The 23,101-nt window shown below is 38.9% G+C and overlaps 1 protein-coding gene across 2 annotated transcripts in view; it reads left to right on the top strand.

Moving 5' to 3' along the window:
* Positions 1-23,101, top strand: part of SPMIP7 (sperm microtubule inner protein 7) — a 54,176-nt gene that overhangs the window by 7,074 nt on the left and 24,001 nt on the right. The window contains exons 2-4 of one of the 2 annotated variants that reach the window (XM_081537452.1): positions 5,183-5,229; positions 6,403-6,500; positions 22,466-22,542. In XM_081537452.1, coding sequence (XP_081393578.1) covers positions 5,183-5,229; positions 6,403-6,500; positions 22,466-22,542 — 222 coding nt within the window. The remainder of the gene's footprint in view (positions 1-5,182; positions 5,230-6,402; positions 6,501-22,465; positions 22,543-23,101) is intronic. The other variant, XM_081537451.1, reaches the window with a different exon arrangement.

Here is a 23,101-nt window from a genome sequence, read left to right as displayed (position 1 = left end):
AATTCAGACTTAAATTGAAGAAAGTGGGGAAAACCACTAGACCATTCAGGTATGACCTAAATCAAATCCCTTATGATTATACAGTGGAAGTGAGAAATAGATTTAAGGGACTAGATCTGATAGACAGAGTACCTGATGAACTATGGACAGAGGTTCGTGACATTGTACAGGAGACAGGGATCAAGAAAATACCCATGGAAAAGAAATGCAAAAAAGCAAAATGGCTGTCTGAGGATGCCTTACAAATAGCTGGGAAAAGAAGAGAAACGAAAAGCAAAGGAGAAAAGGAAAGATATTCCCATCTGAATGCGGAGTTCCAAAGAATGGCAAGGAGAGAGAAGAAAGCCTTCCTCAGTGATCAATGCAAAGAAATAGAGGAACACAACAGATTGGGAAAGACTAGAGATCTCTTCAAGAAAATTAGAGATACCAAGGGAACATTTCATGCAAAGGTGGGCTTGATAAAGGACAGAAATGCTATGGACCTAACAGAAGCAGAAGATATTAAGAAGAGGTGGCAAGAATACACAGAAGAACTGTACAAAAAAGATCTTCACGTCCCAGATAATCACGATGGTGTGATCACTCACCTAGAGCCAGACATCCTGGAATGTGAAGTCAAGTGGACCTTAGAAAGCATCACTACGAACAAAGCTAGTGGAGGTGATGGAATTCCAGTTGAGCTAATTCAAATCCTGAAAGATGATGCTGTGAAAGTGCTGTACTCGATATGCCAGCAAATCTGGAAAAGTCAGCAGTGGCCACAGGACTGGAAAAGGTCAGTTTTCGTCCCAATCCCAAAGAAAGGCAATGCCAAAGAATGCTCAAACTAGCGCACAATTGCACTCATCTCACACGCTGGTAAAGTAATGCTCAAAATTCTCCAAGCCCGGTTTCAGCAATATGTGAACCATGAACTTCCAGATGTTCAAGCTGGTTTTAGAAAAGGCAGAGGAACCAGAGATCAAATTGCCAACATCTGCTGAATCATCAAAAAAGCAAGAGAGTTCCAGAAAAACATCTATTTCTGCTTTATTGACTATGCCAAAGCCTTTGACTGTGTGGATCACCATAAACTGTGGAAAATTCTGAAAGAGATGGGAATACCAGACCATCTGATCTGTCTCTTGAGAAACCTGTATGCAGGTCAGGAAGCAACAGTTAGAACTGGACATGGAACAACAGACTGGTTCCAAATAGGAAAAGGAGTACATCAAGGCTGTATATTGTCACCCTGCTTATTTAACTTATATGCAGAGTACATCATGAGAAACGCTGGGCTGGAAGAAGCACAAACTGGAATCAAGATTGCCGGGAGAAATATCAATAACCTCAGATATGCAGATGACACCACACTTATGGCAGAAAGTGAAGAAGAATTAAAGAGCCTCTTGATGAAAGTGAAAGAGGAGAGTGAACAAGTTGGCTTAAAGCTCAACGTTCAGAAAACTAAGATCATGGCATCTGGTCCCATCACTTCATGGGAAATAGATGGGGAAACAGTGGAAAAACAGTGTCAGACTTTATTTTGGGGGGCTCCAAAATCACTGCTGATGGTGATTGCAGCCATGAAATTACAAGCCGCTTACTCCTTGGAAGGAAGGTTATGACCAACCTAGATAGCATGTTTAAAAGCAGAGACATTATTTTGCCAACAAAAGTCCGTCTAGTCAAGGCTATGGTTTTTCCAGTAGTCGTGTATGGATGTGAGAGCTGGACTGTGAAGAAAGCTGAGCGCTGAAGAATTGATGGTTTTGAACTGTGGTGTTGGAGAAGACTCTTTCGAGTCCCTTGGACTATAAGGAGATCCAACCAGTCCATCCTAAATGAGATCAGTCCTGGGTGTTCATTGGAAGGACTGATGTTGAAGCTGAAACTCCAATACTTTGGCCACCTCATGCGAAGAGTTGACTCATTGGAAAAGACCCTAATGCTGGGTAGGATTGGGAGCAGGAGGAGAAGGGGACGACAGAGGATGAGATGGTTGGATGGCATCACTAACTCGATGGACATGGGTTTGGGTAAACTCTGAGAGTTGGTGATGGACAGGGAGGCCTGGCGTGCTGCAATTCATGGGGTCACAAAAAGACACAACTGAGCAAATGAACTGAACTGAAGTTTCCCTCTTAGCATTACTTTTGTTGAATCCCATAACTTCCGTTGTATTTTTGTTTTCATATATCTCAAGATAATTTTTAATTTTCATGTTATTTCTTCTTTGACCCATTGGTTTTTTAGGGGTGTGTTGTTTAATTTTCATATATCATTTTTTAATGTTATTGTTTTCTGGTTGTGATCAGAAAATACAGTTTGTATGCTTTCGGTCCTTTTAAATTTATGAAGACTTGCTTTGTCACTGACAGTATAGACTAGAGAATGTTCCCCATGCACCCGAGCAAAATGTGTATTCTGCTTGGGTGTTTTGTTTGTTAGAGCGTTCTGTATATGTCTGTTGGAGCAAATTATTGTTCAAGTCCTCTATTTCCTAACTGATCTTTGTTTGGCTGTTCTATTCATTATTGAAAGTAGAGTACTAAAGTCTTCAACTATTATTGTACAGCTGTTTGTCCCTTCAAGTCTGTCAATATTTGCATCATATATTTTGAAGGTCAGATGTTTGGTTTATACAAATAAAATAGAGAATAGAAAAATTGCAAAAAAAGTAAACTAAACCTAAATTTGGTTCTTTGAAAATATCAACATAATTCACCTACCTTTTGCTATCAGTTCAGTTCAGTTCAGTCACTCAGTCGTGTCCGACTCTTTGCGACCCCATGAATCGCAGCACACCAGGCCTCCCTGTCCATCACCAACTCCCGGAGCTTACCCAAGCCCATGTCCCTCGAGTCGGTGATGCCATCCAACCATCTCATACCTTTTGCTATATTGAGAGAGAAAATATAAGCAAAATAACTTACAAAGGGTATTTTATATATATATATATATATATATATATATATATATATATTTTAAAGACCTAGTGTAACCATTAGAGGAGAGATAACACATGAATTAAAAAAAAAAATACATAGAATAGCCCTTGAATCTTTCTTGTAATGTTTTGGTTTCCTTAAAGGCAGCATATTATGGAAATACTTTATAATAAAAATAACAAAGCCTATAGGAGAATAGTGTTCATGATAGACTCTTCCAGACTCATATAATTTTGGGTTATACACAAAACCCATTCGATGTAAAAAAAAAAAAAAATCACAATTTTGAACATGTTAAATATCTAATAAATGAGGAAATACTGTAGTGCTTTCCTTGACAAAGACTTAGATATGTATTTGGTAGCATGAAAGTGGCAAAGTGAGACTGTGGGTTATGAAGAAGAGGTGTGTAATAGTTGCTCCCAAAAGTGCTTTTGGCAACTCACCCACTTCTAATGTGTGCTTGCTACCTTTCTCACTGTGAAATGAGATATGTTTCCTTCTCACCTTGGCTCTGGACTTGGACACGTGAGTGGCTTTCACCAATAAGATATGAGCAAGCATTATGCAAGTGGAAGCGTGGTAAGTACTTGCACGTTGAGATTGGTCCTTTTGGGATTCTTCCCCTGAAGTTTCAGTCACTATTTTGTGAGAGACCCAATCTAGATCCATAGGGAAAAAATAACAGGCATTGGTCTTCAGGCCCAGCCTAGTTCATAGCTAATAGTCAACACCAACCTGCCAGCCATGTGAGTGAGGTCATTTTGGACCTTTCCAGCTATCGTAGCTATGCCATATCACATAGAGAGCTTCAGAATCCCAGGAGATGATGAATGATTGTTTACATGACCAGGTTTGGAGGCGTTTGTTATGCAGCAGTAGATCCTGAAACAGTAAAAGAAAGGGCATCATCATAGTTAGATGCAAGTGTGATGCCTCTGAGGTGTTATTATAATGTAGCCGTAATTCATTGCCCTATTCACTTCTACTCTGGCTTAAAATCAGAATTTTAGTTTTCTTGTTTTTCTGTTTTCTTTTGTTTTTTCTAAGTGGTAAAAATGGCTTCAAATCAGAGGATACCAAAAAGTGCCATGTGTCTGCTGTTTGCATGAGAATCTTCTGGAGGATTTTCTTTGGCCAGCTGAGTCACAGAATTATCATTCTCAAAACTGAAATGATTGTAGAAATCAGCAGTGCCTCTTGGCCTCTCGCCTCTGCCTCTGTATTAATTTCTCTTGCTACTGTAACAAACTGCCACAGACTTAGGAGCTTTAAATGAAACAATTACTCACAAGTTTGTGGGTGAGAAGCGGGGCAAGCTTAACTCTGTTCTTTGTTTGAGATCCAATGATGCCACAATCAAGGTGTACTCTTTGTTTATATCTAGAGAGTCTGGGGGGAAATCTGCTTTGGGATTTATTCTAGTAGTGCAGAATTCAGTCCCTGACATCTGAGGCACCCGTTTCCTTGCTCTTTGATGTCCAGGGGGCACACTGTGCTCCTGCAGTCTTCTCACATGGCCGGCTCCATCTTCACAGTCAGCAATGCTGTTAAAGACTTTCTCACATGCTACTCTTTCTGACTTCCCTTCAGAACCCACAGAGGGTCCCCATTCTCCAACCCTCCATTGCCACTTCTCTTTTCAGATTCTGTCCTGAGTTCCTTGGTTAAATACTGACTGAATCATCATCATCATTATGAAAATGATGTCACTTCTATCGGTACTAATAATGTTACAGCTCCTAATTGATAATTAATAAAGTTGTAAATAAAGTTGTGAACTTCATGCCAATTTGCCAGTTCCTTTAAATACAGTTGTAGTTTTTACAACTGTGACAGCAGTCATTAAAGGTGAGGAAAATAAGACTCAGAGGGGGTCAAATAATTCATGAAGTCACACTGGCATCTTAGTCAGGAAGTATATATGTTACTAAGCCCTAAGAATTGCAGCCCTCTCTTATAGAGCTCCACTAGATAGATATCCATGATATCCATGGTAACCATGGTACTCCTGTGTTATCCCAAACCCCTCTAACTCTTCTCATTTATGTTTAAACATCTATGTACTGTCCCCCTAGCCCCACATTTTAACATTTTAGTGCATAATCTGCTAAGTTAGATTAATTTATGGGGCAAAGGTAAACAGTTGAAAAGTTGAAAGTGAAAGTTGCTCAGTCATTGCTGATTCGTACAGTCCTTGGAATTCTCCAGGCCAGAATACTAAAGTGGGTAATCATTCTTTTCTCTAGGGGATCTTCCCAACCCAGGGATTGGACCAAGGTCTCCTGCATTGCAGGTAGATTCTTTACCAGCTGAGCCACCAGGGAAGCCCAGGAATACTGGAGTGGATAGCCTATCCTTTCTCCAGTGGATCTTCCTGACCGAAGAATTGAACCAGGGTCTCCTGCATTGCAGGCGGATTCTTTACCAGATGAACTCCCAGGAAAGCCCCAAGCTAAAAAGTAGAGGACCAAATTAGAAGCCCCCATGCAGTAGGAAAAGGATCTCTATGGTACAAGCATTATCTACACCTATACTAGTCTCCTGTCCAAACCAGAGTAATTTGCAAAGTTATCAGTCTCTCTGATTAACAACTTTGTAATGGCCATCTCTCTGAAGGTTAAGTCCAAGACTTTCATGTCCTGACTTTGGCTGACCTTTTTTGTATATCTTCTACCATTTGCTAGCTGCCATTTCAAGATGTAGCTATACCCAACCTTCAGTAATTTATCATACGAGTTTTGATATTGCTCAACAGATCTAGCCTGCCATCGTACATACTATTCCTCTATCTGGAATGACTCTACTTCCACCACTTCCGTTGTTATCCGAGTTGTAATCAGTTGTCAAATGAAGTCAGGTCTTTTTGTCAGAAATATGTTCCTAACTTCCTGCAATCTTGCTGGATTATCTGTCCCTCCTCTGCACTCCCTCAGCACTCAGAGCTCAACTGTTACTAGAGTTAACAGATTATGCTGCATTACCTACTTACATGTCTGTTTTCCATTTGTTCATGAGCACCTAAAAACCAGGAAACCTGTTTTCCATCTTTAAACAGTCATCGTCTTTCATTTGTGGGGCAGTAAATATTTGTTGAAGGCAGCTTTTATATTTGCTAGTCTCTTATCATTAGGTTGAATTATCTACATAGTAAACTCCTTTGTGTCACCACCATCTCCAACATATCTACATGCACATATACAGATTAATAGTACCCAAGAGATCTCTTACAATAATAAGTAATAAGTATCAGATAATTGTACACTATTATAATTATCCTAATATACAAATTCCAGAGCTGTTCTGTTCTCAGTGAGAAAAGTTTTTAGATAACCCATTGAAAAATCAACACCACTAAGTTAAGCTTTCTAGTAGAAAACAGTTCTGGTGGCAAAATAAATTTCTGTTGCATTTTGTATGTATGTATTTCATATGTATGTACCCAAACCACATACCTTTTTGTTTTCAGGTTGGACAAGCCCACTGAAAGTTACTCCTTCCCAACTGCATTACGGAGAACACTCAATAAATCACCCATATACATTTGATGAGGAAGCAACGTGTACAGTAAGAATTTCTTACTAGATGGGTTATGTAATATTTGTAATCAATTTGTTTCATTGTGTATTTGATATTTTATGTCCTGTAAACAAATAGCTATAATACTGAGTCAAATAAGAGAGAAAGAGAAATATTGTTGATAGCACTTAAAATGATACAAATGAACTTATTTACAAAGCAGAAACAAACTCACAGACTTAAAGAACTAACAAACATATGGTTGCTAGAGGGTAAGAGTGGGGAGAGGGATAGTTAGTTTGGGATTGACATGTACACACTGTTATATTTAAAATGGATAACCAACAAGGACCTATTGTATAACATAGGGAACTCTGCTCAGTATTTTGTAATAACCTAAATGGGAAAAGAATTTGAAGAAGAATGGTACATGTATAATGGAATCACTTTGCTATAAACCTGAAACTATCACAGCATTGTTAGTCAACTAGCATATAAGCTTTTTTTTTTTAAATAGCTGCCATTTATAAAGTACTCCTTCCTTACATGCCAAGCCCTGTGCAGAAGTTCACAGTCATTGTATAGTCTCATTGTCTGTGCATCCCTACAACAGCACTATGGAAGAGGAGTGAGTAGTAGATGATAGTACTGTTCAACCCAGGCCCCCTCTACTGGCAAGCACACCCTCCCCAGTAGCAGCGGCCAGTGGCCACCCAGTGTCTGACAGTCGCCAGCTAGACAATACCTCCTCCCTCATGACCACTCAGACTTGCCAATGACCGACTTCCCTGAAGAAAGAGAATAAAGCTAGACTTCAGCTGAAACCACATTCCCATTAGTGTCCTTTCCTTGTTGTATCCTACACTTCACCTGGAGCACTCCTACCATGTATTAATTGAAAAAGAAAAAAATGTGTTTCAGTTCCTGCTTCTAGACAAGACAATGTGTTTATCATATTATCTGAGAAAGCTGAAACCCAGTGATGTAAAGCAACTGACTTGACCACAAAGATAAAATCAACTTTAAAGCTGGATATATTTCTGAATCTTCCTATGTGGATTTAATAGACTCTAAACTCTTAACATTTAAATTACTTGGAGACTCCTCCAGAGATACATAGATATGACATGTTTGTTTTTTTTAAGCAGCTTTACTGAGGTTTATTTTACAAAACATAAAACTTGCCCATTTGAAGTATTCAATTCAGTGGGGTTTTTCTTTGGCTCTTCACTGAATTGTACAATCATTACCACAGTCCAATTTTTGAACATTTTTGTCACCCCCCCCAAAAAAAACCATGTCTATTAGCAGTAAAGTTATGGATACCTTCAAAGAATCTGTTTCCATTTTTATAACTCTTGTATTTATTCCTTCCCAAAGTTGATCTGCCTAAATTTATCTGTAGTTTCTCAAGTTGATTTCTCCTTTTCCCACCTCTCCCTTTGCCTTTTCTAATTCTACCACAAAGAGGAATGGAGCCTACCTCCCACAAGTCATCAGATATACTAGGGTGTATGGCCATGGAATGAAAAGGTTACTCAAAATATACGTCACCTGTGTCTCCTTTACTCAAGATACCATCCACCCATGCCAGGACTTCATGTCTATTCTTGTCTGCATTTTTCTCTATAAGAAAATCATGGCATTAAAATGGAGGAGATTTTCCCTGTTTTGAACTATTCTAAATTCAGATGAAATGGAGAATTTGATTTCAATAGTAAGGAGAATTTGTATTTGTTAATTTTGCTTATTCCATCTCCAGACTCTTCAAAGAATCCATTGCTCCTTCTGATAAGTCCTGTGAGAGCTTGAAAAGGGGACATTATTATTGAAGGCGCTGATGCTTTTTTTTCCCCACCTAAGGCTATAAATTTATGGAAGGACTATATGCTTTACCTAGCTATCTATTTAGAATTAGAATTCTGAAATTCTTGTCATGCAAAAACTCATAAAGCGTACTTATTTAAACTTAAGCATAGAGTTTTATGTCAAGATAAATCTTGATATTTTCCTACCAGTAATGGAAGCTAACTTAGTGACATGGGACAACATTTCAATGGAAATAACTAGATTAATATTTACTTTTTTAATATCAAAAAGCTAACAAAGTGGAGAGAAATTACTGACCCAATGAAAGGTTAGAAACTTTAAAATGTAAGCGAGCACTTAGGGTCACTTTGGCCTGATAGGAATTTGCTGCTCTGAAAGGGGAAACTACTCTAACTGAACACTTGCTAGTCTCATAGGTATAAGTCATCAAAAATTAGAGTTGATCTTTGAAAAGCACCCACTATTTTGGGCTAAATACCTGAAGGCTGGCACCTTAAAGGTAAGGGTAGATCAATAGTAAAAAAAACTACAACTGGCTTCAGAATAAATGAGGAAACTTAAAGTCTTTAATTGGTGTTAAAGTGACCCAAGATTGCTATCATTTCCAGGATACCAGGCAGATACAAAGAAAAGTTCTTTGGAGGAAAATAATAAATTACTAAGCCTCAAATTATTTCTGTCAATAACTTTTAAAATATAGTGTTTAATACACAATCAACAGTAACCAAACACAAAAAGAGGATGGACACCATAATTGAGAACCAGAAAAAATGAGAAAAAAACAAAAAGATTCACAAATTGATTCTCAACATTGGAAGTAGGCACAAAATGTTCAAAAAGAAAAAGCAATGAGCTAACACTTTTGTAAATAAGTTGGAAATTGTAAAATGCAAAATTCAAAAATTGAGGAAAATGTAGTTTTGGAACTGGAAAATAAAATAAACAGAGAACATAAATGGATCCTGTAGTGAATTAGACATGGTTAAAGAGAGAATTGGAGACCTGTAGATAAAAGAGAGGAAACTACTCTTGATGCACAAATTTATGAAAAGGTGGAAAATACCAAATTGTTTACTTTTATGGGAAAGTGAAAAACATAGAAAATACAGTGAAAAAGAATGTATGTTTATTTGGAATCCCAGATGTGTAAAAGACTAGTATAGAAGCAATATATGAAGATACAATTATTATACCCACTGCTGTTTATTTCTTGAGTTCCCTGAGGCATCCCCTCACAATTTGTGCTATACATTAAGGGTTAGTTATGGTTCCATACAAGAAAGCCAAACATGACAGCAGCAGCTGTCGGTGTCAGCCAATAGAAATGACAGCAAAGTCTTAAAGACAAAGCGTGGAAGACACAAAAGTGGAAAGAAGTAGAAAGTTTTTGAAAGTTTTTTCTTCATATTGTTTACAGTAATTGTATTGTTTAAAATCTGAGCATTGGTTGTTAACTTTTGTTAGGTCTTGTTCAACATGAAGAAACTCTAGGAAACTAAAACATTCATGATGATGGCGATGGAAGATCTTAATGGAATGACGCTCAACTATTAGGATGTAAAGAGGTCTCCTTCAGTGTCATCAATCTTGTCATAAGAATCTAAGAAATATCTAGAGTCATTAGTAGAGGTCCCATTGAATCAAATTCCAAGAACACTAAGATGAAGTCAAAGAGCAAATTTAATTACTTCTTGATGAAATAGTACACACAAAACATTCAGAAAACAGAAGTAGAAAGAAGATGCACCAGCAAAAGTATAGCTAATAGAAAATGAATATTTATTAGGAAATGATGTAGATTATGTAAAGTTGAGGACCTGGAAACTGAAACAGTTCATAAAGAAATTGAAGATACATAACATAGAAGTGTTGTCTTACAAGACTGATCAGGAAATGGAAGAGATTGTTTATTTGAGAAAAATCCAGTTTCCAGTGAAAGACTGTGCCATAATACCAACGATGTGATACACCAAGATGACGATGAACAATAATAGGAATCGCCAGAAAGTGAAGAGGCATAGTTTCAGACCCTGTTAGTTATCTTCTTAGGAACAATAAGAAATGACGGATTTCAGAATTTTTGACCCTAAAACTAGAAGAGGACCAGTCTTAGGCACATATCACTCACCAACTTTATCAATAATTAGCCATGGGAAACAGGTTATTGTGACAGATCTTATAAATTGCTGAAAAGTTCACAATCTAAAATATTTTAAATGAATTGTAATTTAGAATGCTTTTTAGAAATTAAAAAAAATGATCTGATTTTATATTTTTCCATGTCTCCTTTTTAACATTATATCCCATTGGTTTTACTTGTTTGTTCCATCTCTCAGTTCAGTTCAGTTAAGTCACTTAGTTGTGTCTGACTCTTTGTGACCCCATGGACTGCAGCAAGCCAGGCCTCCCTGTCCATCACTAACTCCTGGAGTTTACTCAAACTCAGGTGCATTGAGTCAGTGATGCCATCCAACCATCTCATCCTTGTTGTCTCCTTCTCCCGCCTTCAGTCTTTCCCAGCATCAGGGGTTTTTCCAGTGAGTCAGTTTTTCACATCAGGTGGCCAAAATATTGGAGCTTCAGTTTCAGCATCAGACCTTCCAATGAATATTCAGGACTGATTTCCTGCAAGACTGACTGGTTTGACCTCCTTGCAGCCCAAGGGACTCTCAAGAGTCTTCTCCAATACCACAGTTCAAACGCATCAATTCTTTGGCGCTCAGCTTTCTTTATAGTCCAACTCTCACATCCATGCATGACTACTTGAAAAACCATAATTTGACTAGACGGACTTTCGTTGGCAAAGTAATGTCTCTGCTTTTTAATATGCTGTCTAGGTTGGTCATAACTTTTCTTCCAAGGAGAAAGCATCTTTTAATTTCATGGCTGCAGTCACCATCTGCAGTGATTTTGGAGCCCAGAAAAATAAAGTCTCTCACTGTTTCCACTATTTTTCATCTATTTGCCATGAAGTGATGGGACCATCTCTAAGACAGCTCTTATTCTTACCTATGTGCATGGGTCAGATGTAGAAATTACATTGAGGTAGCACCAGTTTGTTTGGCATAAATTTGTATTTGTTAGTCATGCATAACAGTAACAATATTGGTTTCATTTCAATGACTTCTGCGATAACTATGGATTTTTATCTGCAAAGGCACTGAAATATTTGCTAATGACTTGCTGATATGAGTCATCATAAACTGTGCTAATTAACAGAACAATGGGATACTGGGGAGTATAGTACCTAGAGATATCCTAGAACTATAAACAGTGGAATAAAACAGTTAACAACTTGATCTAATATACATACATAAATAAATATTTTTGCAATAATCATTGATAAAAATTACTACATATTATACATTAAAACAAGTCTAAATTTTTTTAATATTTTAAACCATACAGAATATATACTTTGCCTAGAAGACAGTTAGATCAAAATACACTAAAAAATTATTTATTTGGAAATATAAAAATATATTTTTGAATGAGTTACTTATCTGACAAGAAATCATAAGGGAAAGTAGAAAATATCTTGAATTGAACAATAATAAGATATTGTACAACACAAGGAATATAACCAGTATTTTATAATAACCTATAAATGAAGTATAATCTTTAAAAATTATGAGTCACTGTATTGTACACCTATAACATATAATATTGTACATCAACTATAGTTTCAATTAAAAATAAAAATATTGTAGCAACATGTGTGGGAATGCAATTACAATAATCTCTGGATGAAAATATATAACCTTAAAAAATACAGCAGAAGAAATCTTGGAAATTTAAGAACTATGCAAGCATCCATCTCAAAAAGTGAGAAAAAGAGAAATTTTTTTTTAACTGAAGGGAGAATATAATAAAATAAGAAATTAAGGAAATATAAAACAAACATATTTTAAAAGATCACCAGTGCCACAAGTTGGTTCATTGAAAAACAATTGATAGTTATCTGTCAGTGCCAGTCAAGAAGAATAAAAATATAACTTTGAGGGAGCCGCTATAATGGTGGCCGCATAAAACTGGCCTTCCTCACAGAACCTCAGAAACAATTCATAACAAGACAAATGATAGTTTTCAAGAGCCTATTATACACAGTGAAGTAAAAGAGGAAGATAAATATCGTATACTAACACATATATATACAGAATCTAGAAAAATGGTACTGAAGAATTTATTTACAGGGCAGCAGTGGAGAAACAGACAGAGAATAGACTTATGGACATGGGGAGAGGGGAGGACAGGGTGAGACATATGGAGAGAGTAACATGGAAACTTAAATTACCATATGTAAAGTAGATAACCAACGGGAATGTGCTGTATGTCTCAGGAAACATACTGGGGCTCTGTATTAACCTATAGGGGTGGGATGGGGAGGGAGATAGGAGGGAGGTTCAAAAGGGAGAGGATATATGTATACCTGTGGCTGATTCATGCTGAGGTTTGACAGAAAACAACAAAATTCTGTAAAGCAATTATCCTTCAATTAAAAAATAATTTTAAATAATCAGCATAACTAGAAGACAGGGAAATTCTAAAATTGAAATTACTGCAAGTTAAAAATAAAACAAGTCACGTCTCAAGTTCTCAACAGAAAACTTTTTATGGTAAATGAAAACAGTCTTGGAAAAATTACATGGTAGATAGAAGGCAGCCTAAAATTGTTTAAAAAAAAAAAAACCTGGATAAATAGACTAGGTCTCTGGTGACTTAGACAGAAATCTGCCTGCAGTGCAAGAGACCCAGATTTGATACCTCAGTCAGTAAGATTCCCTGGGAATGGAATGGCTACCCACTCAAATATTCTTGCCTGGAGAATTCCATGGACAGAGGAGCCTAGCAGGCTGCAGTCCATGGGGTCGCAAAGAGTTGGACACAATTGAGCGACAAACACTACTAAGACTAAAAATATAAATGATGTCTAAATCTAATATCTAAGTCAACAGAGAATGAGTTAAAATAGCACATGATTTGTGATGGCAGTTTCTGAAGGAAATTGACTGTGTAGGAGAAGAAGATTAAAAGGAATGAGAGTCACCTTTTGGAGGCTGGGTGACAAAGGGGCAAAAAAGGAAAGAAAGAAGAAAATTTAAGACCCTGAAAGGCAAAAAGAATTACTTAACTGGAGATTACAAAACCCCTCTTCTAACAGTCAAATAAGATTTTTTAAAAAAAGAAAGAAATTCTACCTGACTACACTGACAAGCCACCCGCAGAAGCGTGGCAGCTGCGATGGACCACACAGAAGTGAGGCCGAGAGGAGCTACCCCACTGCCGAGGCAGGGGGCAGCAGCCGAGAGGAGTTACCCTGCGTCCAAGGAGTGGCGGCTGTGTGGGCACAGGAGGGCCAAGAGGAGTTACTCCACATTCAAGGTCAGGAGGGGCTGCCATGAGTACATACCCTTTGTCCAAGGTAAGGAGCAGCGGCTGCACTTCGCTGGAGCAGCCGTGAAGAGATACCTCACATCCAAGGTAAGAGAAACACAAGTAAGACGGTAGGTGTTGGGAGAGGGCATCAGAGGGCAGACACACTGAAACTATAATCACAGAAAACTAGCCAATCTGATCACACGGACCACAGCCTTGTCTATCTCAGTGAAACTAAGCCATGCCATGTGGGGCCACCCAAGATGGACGGGTCATGGTGGAGAGCTCTGACAGAATGTGGTCCACTGGAGAACGGAATGGCAAACCACTTCAGTATTCTTGCCTTGAGAACCCCATGAACAGTATGAAAAGGCAAAAAGATAGGACACTGAAAGATGAACTCCGCAGGTCGGTAGGTGCCCAATATGCTACTGGAGATCAGTGGAGAAATAACTCCAGAAAGAATGATGGGATGAAGCCAAAGCAAAAACAATACCCAGCTGTGGATGTGACTGGTGATAGAAGCAAAGTCCAATGCTGTAAAGAGCAATATTGCATAGGAACCTGGAGTGTTAGGTCCATGAATCAAGGCAAATTGGAAGTGGTCAAACAGGAGATGGTAAGAGTGAACGTCGACATTCTAGGAATCAGCGAACTAAGATGGACTGGAATGGGTGAATTTAACTCAGATGACCATTATATCTACTACTGTGGGCAGGAATCCCTTAGAAGAAGTGGAGTAGCCATCACGGTCAACAGAAGGGTCCAAAATTCAGTACTTGGATGCAATCTCAAAAATGACAGAATGATCTCTGTTCGCTTCCAAGGCAAACCATTCAATATCACGGTAATCCAAGTCTATGTCCCGACCAGTAATGCTGAAGAAGCTGAACTTGAACAGTTCTATGAACACCTACAAGACCTTTTAGAACTAACACCCAAAAAAGATGTCCTTTTCATTATAGGGGACTGGAATGCAAAAGTAGGAAGTCAGGAAACACCTGGCATAACAGGCAAATTTAGCCTTGGAGTACAGAATGAAGCAGGGAAAAGACTAATAGAGTTTTGCCAAGAGAACGCAATGGTCATAGCAAACACCCTCTTCCAACAACACAAGAGAAGACTCTACACATGGACATCAACAGATGGTCAACACCAAAATCAGATTGATTATATTCTTTGCAGCCAAAGATGGAGAAGCTCTATACAGTCAGCAAAAACAAGACCGGGAGCAGACTGTGGCTCAGATCATGAACTCCTTATTGCCAAATTCAGACTTAAATTGAAGAAATTAGGGAAAACCACTAGACCATTCAGGTATGACCTAAATTAAATCCCTTATGATTATACAGTGGAAGTGATAAAATAGATTTAAGGGACTAGATCTGATAGACAGTGCGCCTGATGAACTATGGACAGAGGTTCGTGACATTGTACAGGAGACAGGGATCAAGAAAATACCCATGGAAAAGAAATGCAAAAAAGGAAAATGGCTGTCTAAGGAGGACTTACAGATAGCTGGGAAAAGAAGAGAAGCAAAAAAACAAAGGAGAAAAGGAAAGATATTCCCATCTGAATGCAGAGTTCCAAAGAATAGCAAGGAGAGATAAGAAAGCCTTCCTCAGTGATCAATGCAAAGAAATAGAGGAAAACAACAGAATGGGACAGACTAGAGTTCTCTTCAAGAAAATTAGAGCTACCAAGGGAATATTTCATGCAAAGATGGGCTCGATAAAGGACAGGAATGGTATGGACCTAACAGAAGCAGAAGATATTAAGAAGAGGTGGCAAGAATACACAGAAGCACTGTACAAAAAAGATCTTCATGACCCAGATAATCACGATGGTGTGATCACTCACCTAGAGGCAGACATCCTGGAATGTGAAGTCAAGTGGGCCTTAGAAAGCATCACTACAAACAAAGCTAGTGGAGGTGATGGAATTCCAGGTGAGCTAATTCAAATCCTCAAAGATGATGCTGTGAAAGTGCTGCACTCAATATGCCAGCAAATCTGGAAAAGTCAGCAGTGGCCACAGGACTGGAAAAGGCCACTTTTCATTCCAACCCCAAAGGAAGGCAATGCCAAAGAATGCTCAAACTAGCGCACAATTGCACTCATCTCACACGCTAGTAAAGTGATGCTCAAAATTCTCCAAGCCAGGCTTCAGCAATATGTGAACTGTGAACTTCCAGATGTTCAAGCTGGTTTTAGAAAAGGCAGAGGAACCAGAGATCAAAGTGCCAATATCTGCTGGATCATCGAAAAAGCAAAAGAGTTCCAGAAAAACATCTATTTCTGCTTTACTGGGACTATGCCAAAGCCTTTGACTGTGTGGATCCCAATAAACTGTGAAAAATGCTGAAAGAGATGAGAATACCAGACCATCTGACCTGTCTCTTGAGAGACCTGTACGCAGGTCAGGAAGCAACAGTTAAAACTGGATATGGAACTACAGACTGGTTTCAAATAGTAAAAGGAGTACGTCAAGGCTGTATGTTGTCACTCTGCTTATTTAACTTATATGAAGAGTACATCATGAGAAATGCTGGGCTGGAAGAAGCACAAGGTGGAATCAAGATTGCCGGGAGAAATATCAGTAACCTCAGATATGCAGATGACACCATCCTTATGACAGACAGTGAAGAAGAACTAAAGAGCCTCTTGATGAAAGTGAAAGAGGAGATTGAAGAAGTTGGCTTAAAGCTCAACATTCAGGAAACTAAGATCATGGCATCCAGTCCCATCACTTCATGGGAAATAGATGGAGAAACAGTGGAAACAGTGTCAGACTTTATTTTTGGGGGCTCCAAAATCACTGCTGATGGTGATTGCAGCCATGAAATTAAAAGACTCTTGCTCCTTGGAAGGAAGGTTATGACCAACCTAGATAGCATAAAAGCAGAGACATTACTCTGCCAACAAAAGTCCATCTTGTCAAGGCTATGGTTTTTCCAGTAGTCATGTATGGATGTGAGAGTTGGATGGTGAAGAAAGCTGAGCACCAAAGAATTGATGCTTTTGAACTGTGATGTTGGAAAAGACTCTTGAGAGTCCCTTGGACTGCAAGGAGGTCCAACCAGTCCATCCTAAAGGAGATCAGCCCTGGGTGTGCATTGGAAGGACCGATGTTGAAGCTGAAACTCCAATAATTTGGCCACCTCGTGTGAAGAGTTGACTCATTGGAAAAGACCCTAATGTTGGGAGGATTGGGGGCAGGAGGAGAAAGGAACAGTGTCCCCACAAGAGACTGAGTCAGTCTTGTGAGTGTACAGGAATGTCTGGCAGAGGTATGGGTGGCCTGCTGCGGGGTCAGGGGCACTGAACACAACAGTGTGGGCATCAGTCCTTTTGAAGGAGTTCACCATTCTCATTACCCCTGCCATGGTTTGGCTTCAGGCCAAACAACAGGGAAGGAATGCAGCCCCACCTATCAACAGAAAATTGGATTAAAGTTTTACTGAACATGGCCCTGCCTATCAAAACAAGACCCAGATTCCCCCACAGTTGGTCTCTCCCATCAGGAAAGTTCCACAAGCCTCTTATCCTTAACCATCAGAGGGCAGACAGAATGAAAGAAGAAACCATATATGTATAATTAGAGTCCCTGAAGAAGAGCTAAATAATAGACTGGGTATAATATATCAAACCAGTGTTTCTCAACCTCGGCACAATGGACATTTGTTGTTGGTGGTGTTATTTAGTGGCTAAGTCGTGTCTGACTCGTTTTTGGCCCCATGGACTGTGTATCCCACCCGCTCCTCTGTCCATGGAATTTCGCAGGCAGGAGTACTGGAATGGGTTGCCATTTCCTTCCCCAGGGATTATTCCCAACCCAGGGATCAAACCCACATCTCCTGAATCGACTGGCAGATTCTTTACCACTGAGCCACCAGGGAAGCCCCACAACTGACAAAAAGAAATGCAAAAAAGCAAAATGGCTGTCTGAGGAAGCATTACAAATAGCTGTGAAAAGAAGAGAAGTGAAAAGCAAAGGAGAAAAGGAAAGATATTCCCATCTGAATGCAGAGTTCCAAAGAATAGCAAGGAGAGATAAGAAAGCCTTCCTCAGTGATCAATGCAAAGAAATAGAGGAAAACAACAGAATGGGACAGACTAGAGATCTCTTCAAGAAAATTAGAGCTACCAAGGGAATATTTCATGCAAAGATGGGCTCGATAAAGGACAGAAATGGTATGGACCTAACAGAAGCAGAAGATATTAAGAAGAGGTAGCAAGAATACACAGAAGTACTGTACAAAAAAGATCTTCACAACTCAGATAATCACGATGGTGTGATGTCACCTAGAGCCAGACATCTTGGAATGTGCAGTCAAGTGGACCTTAGAAAGCATTACTACGAACAAAGCTAGTAGAAGTGATGGAATTCCAGTTGAGCTATTTCAAATCCTAAAAGATAGTGCTGTGAAAGTGCTGCACTCGATATGCCAGCAAATCTGGAAAACTCAGCAGTGGCCACAGGACTGGAAAAAGTCAGTTTCATTCCAATCCCAAAGAAAGGCAATGCCAAAGAATGCTCAAACTACTGCACAATTACACTCATCTCACACGCTAATAAAGTAATGCTCAAAATTCTCCAAGCCAGGCTTCAGCAATACATAAACTGTGAACTTCCAGATGTTCAAGCTGGTATTAGAAAAGGCAGAGGAATCAGAAACCAAATTGCCAGTATCACAGGGATCCAGAACACTTCTCACACCCTGCTGGTGGGACTGTGAAACGTTACAAATACTGCAGAAACTTGAACGCTTTGTTCAGAAGTTAGACACACACCTATCAAGTGTCCAGACAGGCTACTCTTAGATATTTAAACGAGAAATTTGAATATGTAGCCACACAATGACTTGAGCATAAATACTCAAAGCAGCTTTATTCCTTATTGACAAACAGTAGAAACAAATTGTTCATGTGCATGTGAAAGTATGAACACATTGTAGCATAGCCATGCAATGAATAATATTCAGCAATTAAGATCCATTATGCTAATAAATGTGACAACAGGAATGAAACGGAAAATCATTATACTGAATGAAAGTAGCCAGAAACAAAATATTATATATTAGCTGATTCTGTTTAACTAAAGCTCTAAAAATGCAGAACAGTATAGAGTGACAAAAAGCAGATTACTTGTTGACTTGGACTGGGAACATAGGGATATATGGATGCAAAGCAGCATGAGAAATGCCTTTTCAAAATATAAATACTCTGAATCTTGTCTGTTATGGTGGTTTCATGAAAAAATATATACACATATATATGTGTGTGTGTGTGTGTGTGTGTGTGTGTGTATAGCTGTAATAGCAAGTCATATGCATTAATCAGATTTAGTTCATTAAAGATCTCAATATAGTTTATCTTTTAATGAAGGATATGGTAAACAACTTTATGTCAGTGAACTTGACAACTTAGTTAAAATGAGCAAATTCCTTGAAAACACAACTTATCAAAACTGATATAATAAAGTCTGAGTGACAGAGGAACCCGAGATCAAATTACCAACATCCACTGGATCATAGAAAAAGCAAGAGAGTTCCAGAAAAACATCTACTTCTCTACTTCTGCTTTATTGACTACACCAAAGATGTTGACACTGTGGATCACAAAAATACATTTGAATCAGTTCTAATGAGGTGGATGAAACTGGACCCTATTATACAGAGTGAAGTAAGCCAGAAAGAAAAACACCAATATAGTATACTAACACATATATATGGAATCTAGAAAGATGGTAATGATACCCTATTTGTGAGACAGCAGTAGAGACACAGATGTATAGAACAGTCTTTTGGACTCTGGGAGAAGGTGAGGGTAGGGTGATTTGGGAGAATGGCATTGAAACATGTATATTATCATATGTGAAACAGATTGCCAGTCCAGGTTCGATGCATGAGACAGGGTGCTCAGGGCTGTTGCAGTGGGATGACCCAGAGGGATGGGATGGGGAGGGAGGTGGGGAGGGGTGTTCAGGATGGGAAACACATGTACACCCATGGCTGATTCATGTCAATGTATGGCAAAACCACTACAATATTGTAAAGTAATTAGCCTCCAATTAAAATTTAAAAAAAAAAAAACTGGAAAATTCTTAAAGAGATAGGAATACCAGACCACCTTACCTGCCTCCTGAGAAATCTGTATGCAGGTCAAGAAGCAGCAGATAGAACCGGACATGGAACAACGGACTGGTTCCTGATTGGAGAAGGAGTACATCAAGGCTGTATACTGTCACCCTGTTTATTTAACTTATATGCAGAGTACGTCATGCATAATGCCGGGCTGGATGAAGCACAAGCTGGAATCAAGATTGCTGGGAGAAATATCAATAACCTCAGATATGCAGATGACACCACCCTTATGGCAGAAAGTGAAGAGGAACTGAAGAGCCTCTTGATGAAAGTGAAAGAGGAGAGTGAAAAAACTGGCTTGAACTCAGCATTCAGAAAACTAAGATCATGGTGTCTGGTCCCATCACTTCATGGCGAATAGATGGGGAAACAGTGACCGACTTGATTTTCTTGGGCTCCAAAATCACTGCAGATGGTGACTGTAGGCTTGAAATTAAAAGACACTTTGTCCTTTGAAGAAAAGCTATGCAAACCTAGACAGCATATTAAAAATCAGAGACATTACTTTGCCAACAAACGTCTGTCTAGTCACAGCTATGGTTTTTCCAGTAGTCTTGTGTGAATGTAAGAGTTGGACCATAAAGAAAGCTGAATACCAAAGAATTGATGCTTTTGAACTGTGGTGTTGGAGAAGACTCTTGAGAGTCCCTTGGACTGCAAGGAGATCAAACCAGTCAATCCTAAAGGAAATCAGTCCTGAATATTCACTGGAAGGTCTGATGTTGAAACTGAAGCTCCAATATTTTGGCCACCTGATGTGAAGAACTGACTCACTGGGAAAACCCCGGATGCTAGAAAAGATTGAAGGTGGGAAGAGAAGGGGACGACAGAGGATGAGATTGTTGGATGGCATCACTGACTCGATGGGCATGAGTTTGAGCAAGCTCTGGGAGTTGGTGATGGACAGGGCAGCCTGGCGTGCTGCAGTCCATAGGGTCGCAAAGAGTCGGACATGACTGAGTGAACTGAACTGAACTGAGTAGCCCTATATCTATTAAAATAGTTTAATTGATTATTAAAACACTTTCCACAGAAAAACTCCAGGGTTATATAGTTTTACTGATGAATAAGATCAGATGTTTAAGGAAGAAATAATATCATCTGACCCAAATAATATATCTGAGAACAAAAGAAGCCTGTCATCAAAATGTGAAAAAGATACTACAACAAAAATTAGTCTGATATGCCTATGAACACGGAGAAGGCAATAGCACCCCACTCCAGTACTCTTGACTGGAAAATCCCATGGATGGAGGAGCCTGGTAGGCTACAGTCCATGGGGTCACTAAGAGTCGGACATGACTGAGCGACTTCACTTTCACTTTTCACTTTTATGCATTGGAGAAGGAAATGGCAACCCACTCTAGTGTTCTTGCCTGGAGAATCCCAAGGACGGCAGAGCCTGGTGGGCTGCCGTCTATGGGGTCGCACAGAGTCGGACACGACTGAAGCGACTTATCAGCAGCAGCAGCCTATGAACAGGCAAAAATGTTCTTAGCAAAATTTTACTAAATTGAATTTCCGTGTTAAGTCACTTCAGTCATGTCCACCTCTTTGTGACCCTATGACTGTAGCCCACCAGTCTCCTCTGTCCCTGGGATTCTCCAAGCAGGAATACTAGAGTGAGTTGCCATGCCCTTCTCCAGGGGATCTTTCCAACCCAGGGATTGAATGTGCATCTCCTCAGTCTCCTGCATTGGCAGGCGGGTTCTTTACCACTTGCACCATCTGGGAAGACCAATTGGTGATATATAAAAAGGATAAGACATTAGGACTAAATGGGGATTATTCCAGGATTACAAATTTGGTTCAGCATTCTAAGTCAGTGACCATAGTTTACTATATGTGTTCTCAAACTACCACATGCTAAGTCACTTCAGTTGTGTCTGACTCTTTGTGACCCTATGGACCATAGCCCATCAGGCTTTTCTGTCCATGGGGTTCTCCAGGCCAGAATACAGAGTGGGTTGCCATTTCCTCCTTCATGGGATATTCCCTACCCAGGGATCTAACCTACATCTTGCATCTTCTGCATTGGTAGGTGGGTTCTTTACCACTAGCACCACCTGGGAAGCCCCTAACTACCACAGAGTTAAAAATAAATAATATAAGATGTCTAGGAAAGCATCAAATATTTTAAAATGAAACACCACAACTCTAAATAATTCATGGATCAAAGAAGAAATCACAGGAGAAATTAGAAAATGTTTTAACCTAAATTATAAATTTGAAAATAAAACTGATAATTTTATATAAAGGAGTTAAAAGTGTGCTAGGAAGAAAAAATTAGTCTTTTGTGTGTATATTAGAAAATAAGAAAGGTCTAGAATTAATTATATAAATTACATTCTTAAACTAAAAAAAAAAAAATGATTAAGCCAAAAATCAGAGAGATTAAAAAGATGAGTAGAATAATATATATTTACAAATTTTAATGTAATCAGTAGGAACGTGTGTGTGTGTGTGTGTGTGTGTGTGTAAACAGAATGTAAATTTTCAAAATAATAGAGGACAGTAGGAAAGCGTTAAATCTGGTTGATCCAAGAGGTGCTTTGAAAGAAGAAAAATGCAGAAAAAGGAGAAAAGAAAGCATGATGAATAGAAAGCGTTAGCAATTCTCATTTATATCTTATCTTTTTTTAACATTATTCACCCCTTCTAGGATAATGGAGAACCACTCTTACAATCAAACAAGAAATATAGTGCAAAAGACTCATTTTACAAGTCCTCTACACAAAAGTAAGCATTTTTTCCTAATAGAATTTGATTTAAAAATATATTTCTGTTTCTTTTTCTTTAATAACACATCTACTTCCTGTGCACAATATCCAGGGTCCTGCGAGGACTTCAAAGAACTTCAGACACAATTCTTTACTTACTTACATTGATTGCTAAAATAAACAGTTGAAAGGGAAAAACCCTACATTTAATAGAAAAATAAAACCAAAACTGAAAGGAAATGGTCAGAGAGAGAGGATGAGATAAGGGTACAGCATCATAGAAAAGGAGAGCAGAGAAGTTTGAAGGAGAGAATCATACAAAGTACCTGTTATGAGATTCTCCAGTGAGTACTCACTCTAAAGGGAGACGGATGCTAAGCCACAAGCCTAATAGATCATAACTTAGAAGGTAACAAGTCAATGAAAAAATAAGAGAGAAAAAGTAAAACATAAGATCAGGAGCGCCCCGTGTGGGGTAATAGGCTTCCGGAATAACTGAGAGGTCTGGGGGAGCCTCCTTGCGCAGTGAGATTTGAGCAGAAACTTGGAAGAGGTGAGGGGATGTGCAGATGTCTGGA

The sequence above is a fragment of the Giraffa tippelskirchi genome, chromosome 10, assembly GCF_054371585.1.
Source record: "Giraffa tippelskirchi isolate mGirTip1 chromosome 10, T2T-mGirTip1v1.2.pri, whole genome shotgun sequence".
NCBI classification, from domain to species: domain Eukaryota; kingdom Metazoa; phylum Chordata; class Mammalia; order Artiodactyla; family Giraffidae; genus Giraffa; species Giraffa tippelskirchi.
The sequence above is the reverse complement of the archived record's forward strand: the minus strand, read 5'-3'. Positions and strand labels throughout refer to the sequence as shown.